Source organism: Podarcis cretensis, assembly GCF_951804945.1.
Source record: "Podarcis cretensis genome assembly, chromosome: 10".
Taxonomy (NCBI): Eukaryota; Metazoa; Chordata; class Lepidosauria; order Squamata; family Lacertidae; genus Podarcis; species Podarcis cretensis.
In genome coordinates this window covers 71,505,294-71,517,847 of record NC_137179.1, presented here as the reverse complement: position 1 = coordinate 71,517,847, position 12,554 = coordinate 71,505,294, and the positions used below count along the sequence as shown (strand labels likewise).

General features: G+C 41.5%; 1 protein-coding gene across 3 annotated transcripts in view; it reads right to left on the bottom strand.

Moving 5' to 3' along the window:
• The window catches only part of RELN (reelin), a 326,208-nt gene that overhangs the window by 154,785 nt on the left and 158,869 nt on the right, over window positions 1–12,554 (bottom strand). For all 3 annotated transcript variants that reach the window (XM_079993517.1, XM_079993518.1, XM_079993519.1), the window contains 2 exons: window positions 8,812–8,908; window positions 6,205–6,445 (listed from right to left, as the gene is read on the bottom strand). In XM_079993517.1, coding sequence (XP_079849643.1) covers window positions 6,205–6,445; window positions 8,812–8,908 — 338 coding nt within the window. The remainder of the gene's footprint in view (window positions 1–6,204; window positions 6,446–8,811; window positions 8,909–12,554) is intronic.

The following is a 12,554-nucleotide window of genomic DNA, read 5'->3' as shown; positions in this document are numbered from 1 at the left end:
AGCTACAAATGGTCATTTCCCCACTCCAATACACGACCATCACATGGAGGCCACTTGAGATATCTGTGTGATGCCTGTTACACATAGACGCTTGACATATAAATGTGTGTTGTCACATGGCTTAACCACATTCAATGGAAAGTCTTCAGCATGGTCATAAGGAGAATGGAAACTTCCACCTCTGTTTTAGATTAACTACAGTTTAGTGCATCATCCAAAAACCCTAAACTGTGGCTTCCATTGACCATAGTTAAGATTAAAGGTAAAGGTAAAGGACCCCTGACAGTTAAGACCAATCGTGAATGACTCTGGGGTTGCGGCGCTCATCTCGCTTTACTGGCTGAGGGAGCCGACGTTTGTCCGCAGTTTTTCCAGGTCATGTGGCAAAACCAGAGCAGCACACAGAAACGCCGTTTACCTTCCCGCCGGAGTGGTACCTATTTATCTACTTGCACTTGACATGCTTTCAAACGGCTAGGTTGGCAGGAGCTGGGACCGAGCAACAGGAGCTCACCCCATCGTGGGGATTCAAACCGCCAACCTTCCGATCGGCAAGCCCTAGGCTCAGTGGTTTAGACCACAGCGCCATTAACCATAGTTAAGAATAACCACAGTTAATTTTCCACTGTACATTTCCTACTGCAGGTTACCATTGAAATTCAATCATTAGAAACCTTTTGTTATTTTAGCATTATTTACAGAAACATTCTGATACCTGTGTCAATTGCTGATGTGTGCTAGTGATCTCCCTGATAATGACTTAGAGCCAGAATCTCATAGGTTTCAAATCCGTCAGACACAGACTCTAAGGGAGAACTTGCTAAAGGATAATCACCAGTTACTGAATTACCATGTGGGCTGCAGAAGCAGTTGCAAGGGAGAGTCAACTTTAAAGTTTAACCCTTCCCGTGCTTGTTAATTTCCCCCAGAAAATACCCCGTCTCATTTCCCTTGCTACAAAGCTGGGTTTTTACCTGGCTGGGGGGGGGGGGAACAGCTCTGAAGATTCTTTAGATGACTGTGATAATATAACTTTTATATTGCTTGTATGAATTATTAATAATTAATAACACTTTAAAAATAAAAAACACACAAACCAAACCAATCAAGGAGAGCATTTGCAGATAAGAAGTGGGGAAGATTCCCCCTTCTGCTTCGTATCTTTTGCACATGCTCCCCCCGCCCCCCCCCCAAAAAAATTTGGGTTTCGTTCAAATCTAGTTCTTGCTATGCCTGGGAGCTCTCCCAGGTCCTGCAGCAATTGAGTCTCACTGGTTCTCTGTAGTCTTACTACATATTTCTTCCTGCAGCTACTTTAGGTTAATTTCCCCAGTACTTCTTTTTAAACTTTGCATGTGCTCAGCCCCACCAGAAAAATAACGCTGATAACATTTGACTGTGGCAATTAAGGAACGATAACTTTACTTATTGCAGCCTAATAAACTAAGATCAATTTTCACAAAGAGTTAAGAATAACGTAGCATTAAGTCTTTGGGTTGGGAAAGAAAGAGATATGACCTCTAGAACAAGCACAACACAGAGCACACTATCTTGAAATGTGGTGTGTAATCAAGGGATGCAACTTTACTCTCCTTTCTAGCTCCAAAAGCAGTCTGGGCAAGAGCCTGTTTGCGTGGTGGACTGGAAGTGTGGTGAAAATCCATCTCTAGTGCCTTCTAAGGCTTGTGTGAGCCATGCGGAGGAGGCAGCAATGGCTATACAAGGCCTGCCTTTTTGCCTGCTTGCCTCCCTACCTCCACTTTCACCTTCAGCAAGAACAAATAAGTTGGCCCTAATTAAATTCCATACTTTGTCTTCTCTCTATTTCCAGACTTCTGATGCAAATGTTGTCTATGCAGGCCATGCCTTGAGCGCCATACCTTCGGCTGACATGAGGATGTGTTTTTGTAAACCAGAATAATTATGGGATACATTTTTTAAAACAACAACGGGGGGCCACTAGGTGGCGCATCGGAAGATGGCTGACAATAACATCTCTCCGACCCACACGAGGTAATTTGGAGGCTATGATGGGAGTAATTAGCCTCCCTACCCCGCCCCAGGATGGTGGGGGGGACTGCCCTTGCCTGCTGTGCCCTATACCACCCCCGAATTTGTGGGGATGGGGGCACTAGGCACAAAGCCCTCCTGTGGGATTCCGGCACTCCTGGACGCCGTCCCTGATCCACGCCACTAGCTGCAAGAACTTCAAAAGAAACAATTTGGATGAAGGAATGCACATATCTCAAGGAAGGAGGGGGAGTAAAGACTGCTAACAGAAGAGATCTCTGATAAAACAAGACAATACGCCAAGATACGGTATGGCAAATGACTGATGGGGGAGGGGAAAAAATTTCCTTTCTTTCCTTATGTGATTAAACAAGAATCCCCTCCCCTCACGAGTCAGAATTGTCGTTTTAAGAACTTAAGCTGTGGATTTCAGGCTGTGTGGAGATAAACTTTCGAACCAAAGCATGTTTTAAGAAGAGCGTGGAATGTATAAGAGCTTTGGAATGAAGCAGTTAAAAATGCCGTCGCCATATTGGGAAGTTCTGTCGGAGGACTTAAGTCTGAGAGGAGAAATAGAGAAATAGAGCTGTTTTTATATTTTGGGTGAAACTCCTCAGTGGGACTTAAGAATGACAGTTCTGTAATTAATGATGGAAAGAGAGCTGTTATCTACGAAGGTGATGATATATGGAAACCATCTCGATTTGAGGACTGGAAGAACGGAAAATTCACACAGGATTATTATTGGTGTTTATCAGCTTAAGGAGACTATCAGAAGAGATCATAAAGAAAAAAGAGAAAATATATGAACAAGATGTGATGTGGAAACAGCAAGATAAGACTGGATAGAATTATGAACTCTGTTTGGACTGATTTGGACATTAACGCAGTAGCAAGAAGATGATCAGAATCCCCCTTCGGATCTTGAAATATGGGTCCCCCCAACAAAATTTAAAATTCGGTTTTGTAATTCGGAATTTATGTGATGTGATTTAATTTGATTTGATTGGCCGGTTAATAAAAATTATTTAAAAAACACAAAAAACACATTTTTTAAAACAACAACAGCACACCGCTATGTTCTCAAATATTTCTCTTGTTTCTACCCACTCCATCCGCCTTCCCAGCAGCCAGTGCTTCTCAACCACATTAAAAATAGCAGCTGTTTCTCACGCCCTCATCCTTGTCAAGGCATGTTCTGTGCAGCTGCTTCAGACATACCTGCTTAATAGGCCCAAGTTTCTCTGTGGATTTTTCCAGCTCTGGTTTAAAGGGCAGGATCAGCATACCCTTTAAAGCCATAGTGTTAGAGGAAAAGATGCCGGAGTGAAATATCTATATGAAATTCTGTTAAATGCACAGAGCCAAGCTCCATACTGTACCAGGTGTAATGTGGCCAAATGTCAGATGGGGATTAGATTGACAAACACAATTTATCCTCTAAAACCACATGCAGGCTTAGGGAGATGAAAGGTTAGTAAACTAATCCACTATCCTATCTGGCATATGTATCCTTTTTATTCTGTTGTTTTTGAAAAATGAGTTTTGACAAGCATTTTATGGTACTTTTAGTACATATCTAATCTCTAATTCACCCACTTTTGCTGTTAAGCTTCACCCATAAGTTGCATGCAACTGCTAAACAAGAGCAATTCAACTAAGCTAAGCTAAGCTCTGCATGCTTTACATTTATATTCTGCTATGGGATCTCACTATAGTTGCATAGGCCTCACCAGAGATGGAAAGAAAATGAAGGGATGTAAAATAGGGGCAGAAGGAGAGTCTGCTGGAGTGGGTCAGTGGCCCACCTAGTTCTCCATCCAGGTCTCACAGTGGCCAAACAGCCGCCCATAGGAAGGCCCCAAGCAGGGCGTAACCATGAAACCACTCTTCCCACTTGTGATTCCCAGCAACTGTCATCCAGAGGCATTTTGCCTCTGACAGCAGAGGGAGAACGTAACCATTGTGCCTAATAGCCATTATAAAGTAAAATAAAAGCTTTAAAAAAATAAAAGATATTATGAAAGCATTGAACCAAATGGAAACAAGCAAGCTTAGCATAATTGGCTTTCTTCTTCTTCTTCTTCTTCTTCTTCTTCTTCTTCTTCTTCTTCTTTTATTTTGTATTTTGTATTTTGTATTTTTAATGTACTCTTTGTTTCCTTTTTGATATTTTCCTTTTATTTTGTTTAACTGAAATACATTCAATAAAATAAAAATATTATAACTGGCTTTCAAAATTTCATATGCTAAATATTTCCAACAATTTGCACTGCTTTAAATTCTTCTTACAGCAATATACTATGCTTGGGAAGTATCCTCCACCCCAAAAAGTTCCATATTTACTACCACACTTTACTACACTTCACTAGCTATACTTTATCTGTTTCCTCCAAATATGCCAAGAATATTACCAATATCAGTTATCAACCTTGATAAGACCTGGTTATTGTTGTTTTGAATGCACAACTAAGTATATATCACAACATGAAAGGCTACAGCTGGAATTAGTCATATCATAATCTTTGCAAACTGTTTTGAGGTGCTTCCCCCCTTATAATCAAGAAGTATATACAGTATATATAGGGACGCAGGTGACGCTGTGGATTAAACCACAGAGCCTAGGACTTGCCGATCAGAAGGTCGGTGGTTCGAATCCCTGCGACGGGGGGAGCTCCCGTTGCTCGGTCCCTGCTCCTGCCAACCTAGCAGTTCGAAAGCACGTCAAAGTGCAAGTAGATAAATAGGTACCACTCTGGCGGGAAGGTAAACGGTGTTTCTGTGCACTGCTCTGGTTCGCCAGAAGTGGCTTTGTCATGCTGGCCACATGACCCGGAAGCTGTACACCGGCTCTCTCGGCCGCTAAAGCGAGATGAGCGCCGCAACCCCAGAGTTGGCCACGACTGGACCTAATGGTCAGGGGTCCCTTTACCTTTACTATATACATTTTATATAATAAATAATAAATAAAATAAAATAATAAGCTAAGCTATGAACAAGCTCCTTGCAACTAAGGTCACCAGAACAAGCCAAGGTTTGAAGTAGGACCTTTGAAGTTTGAAGCCTGTCTTCACATGCAGGGGAAGTTCCTAGCTCACCAAGGGTTTGAGACCCACTGGTTACCCTCGCCTGGTTTAGCCATCTAGTTGAAGCCATTCCCGGGGTGTGGCTGCTGTTGCATGCTGAGAACTTCTAGAAATCACAGGTGAGAACTGAGAGCAGAGTGGGGACCAAAGGTCATAAGCAGCAGTTTTTGTCTGTAGATTGCGTGGGTGAAGGGTGCAGAGGGTCCAATCCATACACAGTGTACTGGGACCAGGAAATCCCTTGGCACCCCTGAACCTACCTGTGTGCTCCAGCCAACATCTGAGACCCTGCTCTGTGTTCCCCCTCTTGCAGAAGCAAGGTGGGTGAAATCAAGAGACTGGATGTTTACAGTTGGAGTGATGAAGTTATGGAGAAACATACTCTACCTGCCTTGCCCTGGCCCTGCCTCACCCAGTCTTCCAACTAGTAGTTTTAAACCCTGGAAGTTTCAAATATGTTTTTGGATGCTAGTTGCTGGGTACTGCTTAGTATGCCCCTGCCCAAAAGAATGTTGTTGTTTGCTATGTTTTAATCTTTGTAAATGTGATTTACACTATAATGCTTTATAATTTCTATTTTAATTTATTTTGTTAGCTACCTTGTTTGTACTCCACGAATGAAAGCATGAAATGGTAAATGGAGTTAGTAGGTAAGTAAATAAGCAAGGAAATAAATAAGTAAAATCCCAGGAAGAGTGATGAAAACTAAATGGTTATGCAATGGAGAAAACTGTAATTAACAGCCTTATCCTTATGCGGTGTGGGAGGGTGGCTACAAAACACAAAGGAATAAGACCGGTATTCATTTCAGCTCTGTTTTGCTGAACAGATACCATCGAGACATTTTCTGCTGGGTGACCTTTGACATGACAGCTCAAGTACATAAAATATCAAGAGATTTGGCATTGTGATGGGGGCGGGGAAATTATCTGACAACATGAAATAATTAGAGGGATATATTATATATATATATATATATATATATATATATATATCCCTTCTCTTGTATCTCATTCAAAAAAGGAGTGCGTTAGTCAGCCGGCTGCATTGAGGATCCAACATTGTATGTACTGAAACATTAGCAAATTAAAACCAAAATTTAGCAAACCTTAATAGTGGCTCCAGGGAAAAACAGCCAGTTGCCTGTGTCCACAGGATCAAGATTATCTTCCAAAACAATTTGTCTGTGAGCTGCATTTATTATCAGAATATTGTCCAATGCCCAGCAGGCCTCATAGACATCGCCAGCATGAACATATTCTTGTTTCCACTGAAACTGAATATTTTCTCCTTTGGCTTCTTGTGGAAGGTACAGAATATGAATGATTGTGCTGACGTTGGAAGGAGCTCTGTAGGATATTGAGATACACACATATATATATTAAAACTATTTATACTTTATAATCAAACAATTCAATCATTTACAGTGTGTTGCATCTCATCAACAAGTCAGTAATATTAAAGTGCATTTCCTCAAATTATACCATGTACTGACATTAAACTTGTTTAAGACGATAATCCAGTATTTAGCTTATTGACATGAAACAATGGTCAAGCGCGCACAAGTCCCATGGAAATGCACTGAAAATGTGTAAAAGCACAACTATTTCTTTTGAGCTGTACTGTGCCCATAAGCACTATCCAACTTCCTGTGCATCTTCCATTGAAATGAATTAGAGTTCTACAAGAGAATAACTGTCTCATTGTTGGGACAGTAAGTGTCATTCATTTCAATGAGACATCTACTAATGGATTGTGCTAATGGATGCATTCAAAGATTTTGTGCCTGAAGAAGAGTAAAAAGAAATACATATATATCTATTTTTCCTGTTACACTCTTGAAACACATAAAATATTTACCATAATACAATATTTGCTTCACAGGATTTTTAGATTAAATAATAGCATGTGTTACAGGGAAAGCAAACATTTTATAACTCTTCGTGCTGCTGTAGCCAAAGCTATTTTCTTTCAAAAACACATAATTTTAAGAAGTGTTGATGCAACTTTATCACAAGACAGGCCATTGAAAGAAACTATATATTGCTTTATGTCTTCTGTCCTATTTGAAGCAGCTAGCTGCCATGCTGAAAATTACTGCCCTTGCTGAGATTAGCGGTGCTAACATGTAAACCGCCAGTATTTTCAGAATGTAATAAAACAGCCGTGAAAAGACAATGCCAAACCCATACATCTTCCCTGTCCTTTGATAGAACAGAGAGCTTGGTAAACATGGCAGCAGAGGTTTTAATTTCCATTTTTGCCATTCAATTATTTTGGATCTCCAACTGCACGGCTTCAAATTGGGGAGAAAGAACGGGTGAAGTTTGCAACATAATTAATCTTCAATATATAAAAAAATAATTTTCTATGGGAATTTGATGGAAGAAATCATCAGAGAGAATAAAACCTCATGATAGTCTTATACAGTAAGGAAATACTATTTGTGTAAGGTGCACTGCCTTGAATAAGGGTGTGTTCATAGCCAAGCCTATGAGCTTTATCACAAATCACAACAGTCTGCCTGGATCTCTAGCCTAGTCCTCAGATAAAGTTCCAGAAATGCCTATCACTCCAATAACAAGTAAGAAGGCAGGACAATTACTGCAAAACCAGCAGCTCTGTGCAGAAATCTAGGACGCCCAAGTGTGGACAACATATATGCAAGGTACGGGGGCTCGCTTTCCATTGACTGAAGTTTAGTTCATGGCGCCACACTACTAAACTGTACAATGAATCTTTACTGCAATCAGAATGTTTCACAGAATAATTGCCTGTTTATGCACATGGGGTCAGCTACGAGCATGTGAAGGTTCTATCCTTCTGAAGTCCCCTTTCCCTTGCTCAAAGTCTAGTTCATGGGTCACATTAATAGTGCTTTCTTCTGGTAAAAAATGAGGAGCCCGTATGCATCTCTTGATAAAAATGTTGCTAGTGCCCTACCCCCCCCCCCACAATGTCAGTACTCTGTACTGGTGTGTACCATCACAAGAAAAAGCACTGCATACTACCAGTAAACTGTACAATTAGCTTGTTTCATAGAAGAATAGAAATATTGATTGAATTTGCCTCCATCCCCAAATCCTTTCAGTGAGAACCATTACTCTGGTTCCCTGTAAAGGTAAAGGTAAAGGTACCCCTGCCCGTACGGGCCAGTCTTGACAGACTCTGGGGTTGTGCGCCCATCTCACTTAAGAGGCCAGGGGCCAGCGCTGTCCGGAGACACTTCCGGGTCACGTGGCCAGCGTGACATCGCTGCTCTGGCCAGAGCCAGAGCCAGAGCCAGAGCCAGAGCCGCACACGGAAACGCCGTTTACCTTCCCGCTGGTAAGCGGTCCCTATTTATCTACTTGCACCCGGAGGTGCTTTCGAACTGCTAGGTTGGCAGGCGCTGGGACCGAGCAGCGGGAGCACACCCCGCCGCAGGGATTCGAACCGCCGACCTTTCGATCGGCAAGCCCTAGGCGCTGAGGCTTTAACCCACAGCGCCACCTGCGTCCCCTGGTTCCCTGTACTTTAACTTAAACCCCAGAGCTATGCAGGCCTTTCCCTAAAGCATTATTGGACAAACAACGTTTAAAAAAATATGCGAAACCAAAAAAAAACCTGAAAAAAATACCAACTTCCTATTTATTTTAAACTTTCTTTTTTTTAGTATATCACACATTTTAAAGCAATGCAAGAAAGTGAAGAATGCTAAATATTTGTAACAAACCTAATTTTCTCCAGCTGAATCCAATCTGCAGAATTGTTCTTGGAGTACGACACAATAATATTTGGATCTGAGTAACTAAAGCGACATGAACCTGACCCTGTGAAGAGCAATAAAATTAAAAGTGTTATAACACAGTCAAGCAATCAATTATCCCTCTGATACATTCACTTCTGACTGAGTACTCGCCACCATTATCAATTTTCTGTATTTTAAAATTCTTTGATTGATGATTAAATTTGCTGTGATCTGTTGCTGAAGGAAAACGCAGAATAATGTCTGCTCTCTGAGTCAGAAAGAATGTGGAATTGATAAATCACAGCAGTGTAGCATAATCTGCAGTAGATTTCCCAAGGGGAGCCATAATAAATTACTAAACACCCCCTACTCAAAATGAACGCACAAGTAATGTTAAAGCAAAAGCGAAATGCCATGTGCCACACTTTCCAAGGTAAACACTCAGAGATTTTTCAAGAGGAAACCAAGCTTAGGTGCAATGAATTAACTCTGTGTTGGATATGGATTCTACCTTTGAAATTTAAGGTTGTCTTATGAGCTATAAAAATGATGCACAATCTGAACATTTTGCTCAAAATTTAAGTAAAAGCAGATCTTAAACAGCAGCAGTGAGATGCAGATCCTTTACGCAGCGTGCACTGCTGAAACAGATTGCCATGTCTTGCCTTGTCTTCCCAGCAAACCGTCAGACCTCTGTTCCTACCAATGCACTGGGGACAAAAGTCATCCTTAAACACATTCTAGAATTATACTCTGGGCATATATTCCTCATGGCTTTGCTATTCAGTACTACTACACTTGATCTTAGCCAAAAGGCCGAGAAGCGACTCGGAGAACCGCAGACTCTCTCATCTGGCAGGCCCACATAAAAGCATCAATAGAAAAAGACAATACCAGCTTCTGGAAAATTATCTCCAGTCAAACCAAAGCTCCTAACGAGGGCAGAATAATCCCTGCAAATTCATGGGAAGAGCACTATAAAGTGCTGTTTAGGGAACATCGGCCTCCTGCGCTACTTAACATCCCTTTAGATAATGATACACCATGGCCCCCAACATCTGAAACTGAAATCACTTCGTTAATTCTACAAATGAAATCTGGCAAAGCCCCAGGAAGTGATTTCATTGTTGCTGAACTTCTGAAAGCGCAAATAAACTGGTGGGCCCCGGTTCTTGCAAATCTATTCTCATATATAGATAAGACAACATAAATCCCTAAAGACTGGGGACTGGCTATAATTGTTCCTATATTTAAAAAAGGCAACCCCTCTGATCCATCTAATTATAGACCAATTAGTCTTCTGAATGTGATCTGCAAACTTTATACAAAACACCTATGCCTAAAATTGTGCGAATGGTTAGACCATAATGATTTGCTAGAAATTGAACAAGCAGGATTTACACCTGGACGTTCCACCATTGATCACTGCTTAGTGTTAGATTATTTTGTTTATAAGTATGTGAAACATTGGAAAAAGTCATTGTATGCGGCCTTTGTGGACCTAAAGGCAGCATTTGATTCTGTATCCAGGGGTAGGCTCTGGGCCAAATTGGCCAATATGGGTATTAACAGAAGGTTATTACTTCTGATGATTAAGCTTCATGAGAACAATACCCTCCAGATAAGAGTCGCACAGGACGGCAGACACTCTAGAGAAATCCCAGTCCAAAGAGGAGTCAGACAAGGATGTCTATTAGCCCCATTTTTATTTAACATCTATGTTAACTCCCTGGTCACATGTTGCCATGAAATCGAAACCCATCCCCCCGTGTTCTCTAACGGCAGAAAAGTACCAGTTTTAATGTATGCGGATGACGCTGTTCTTCTCTCTCAAACCAAAGTGGGCTTGAAACGTGCCTTAGGAAAGTTTAGTGACCAATGTAACACTGAGCTGTTAACAATTAACTTTGCCAAAACCAAAATTGTACATTTTAACCGCTCCTTCAGGAAAGATAATTGGAGCGTAAAGGGAAACGCCATTGAACAGACTAAGATCTTCCAATACCTAGGCATTACTTTCTCTTATAATGCCAAATTGCCAACACACCTGACCACATCAGCTATAGCAGCAGCAAGAAGTGCAAATGCCATCCTTAGATTATTCAGAAGGAAAGGAGCTGGCTTCCTCCCGATGGCCCTTAAAGTTTTCCAGGCAAAATCTTTAGCCCAACTCCTGTATGGCTCTCAAATTAGCCCTTCTACCAACCTTAAGACCCTTGAAACAGTACAATCAAAATTCTTAAGATCATTATTTGCTGCCCCAAAGTGTATACCTAATGCAGTCTTAAGGCAAGAGGCAGGACTGCCCAGAGTGGAATTAAAAGTCTGGGAGCAAGCAATATTCCTCTGGCTGAAAATCCATTACAATCCTAAGGGACTGTTACCTTACCTCCTGGCCGCAGTTCCCTATCCTCCTTGGCTTATGCAAATAACTAACAAGATCAAACAAATTGGCCTAAACCCTGAAAATCTTCTTATTGGAACTCTGAACAAGGCAAAAGTAATTATCACTCAGAGACTCTACGATGTCGAATTACAACAAGAAGACGCCCTACTCCCGGAGACGTATAGATGCTTAAAAGCTTGGTCTAATTTTGCAGCTGCCCCTTACTTAACTAACATCACTAACGAAGCTTATAGATGGGCTTTCTCCAGAGCCCGCTTTGAGACAATGCCCTCAGCAGTGCTGTACGGCAAATTTACGCGGGTACCAATGCATGCGCGTCTCTGCCCCTGTATGTCTAATAAGGTAGAATCTGTCACTCACATCCTTCTATTTTGCGAATTCTATAGTGAAGAACAAGTTCAACTTATTTTGCTGCTTTTATCAAAATTTATACCCCTTCAACATTATTTGGAATCCTCCCCCGAAATTCTACGAAAATACCTTCTGGAAGATTCCTCAAGTTCAATATCATATGAGGTGGCCAAATTTTGCACTTTAGCAATCAGGAAGCGTAAATCTCTTTTGCTGAATGGCACACTGCGAAGTTCCCTTGTGTAATTTTTTTTTTCTTGATGCTGTTGTTGATTTCCTTTTGTTTGATCTTGTGGTGTTCTGTGTCGCTGGCTTTTGCCGCAATAAAACTTGACTTGACTTGCTATTCAGTACCAGCCCAAGACATTTTTCTGCCTAAAGTCAAATCCAAATGGTGCCTTCGCTGATTAGGGTTTTGAAAAGTATTGCTGTACCATTTGGACGCTATTTTCTCCCTTCACTTATTTCCCCTTCCGCTCATGTTTGTGGTGCTGTCTGAAACAAGTTGCTTCACCCTGTTCTATGGCAGGAAGACTGGCCTTTAGCAATAGCAAAACATCTTCCTTCCCTGCCCTCCATGTGAGGATAAACTTAGCAGCTGAGTATGCGGGTTGAGGTTCGTAGCAAAGTGTACTGAAGAAATAGATCTATAGGGTGGGTAGTAATATTAAAAGAGTCATAGGCTGGGGCACTGCATTTTGATAAATAACAACCACAGTGACTCTTGCTGATGACTCTTCCATGAAGCTTGGCTCCCACTCAAAAGTGGCACTTTCACCTGCCCACTGCTAAAATGCCATCCAAAGGGCTGGCAGAGATGGCGGTAAAAGGTGGTGGCATCGCTACTGTGATGGCAATAGAAGGAAAAATACTTTTCTGTCATGGCCATGGTCCTGTGTGCTGTGGGGGCTTTTGGCAGTAGCATGGTGAGGGTCCCATAAGATCTGGAATCACACATGCTTAGCAATGC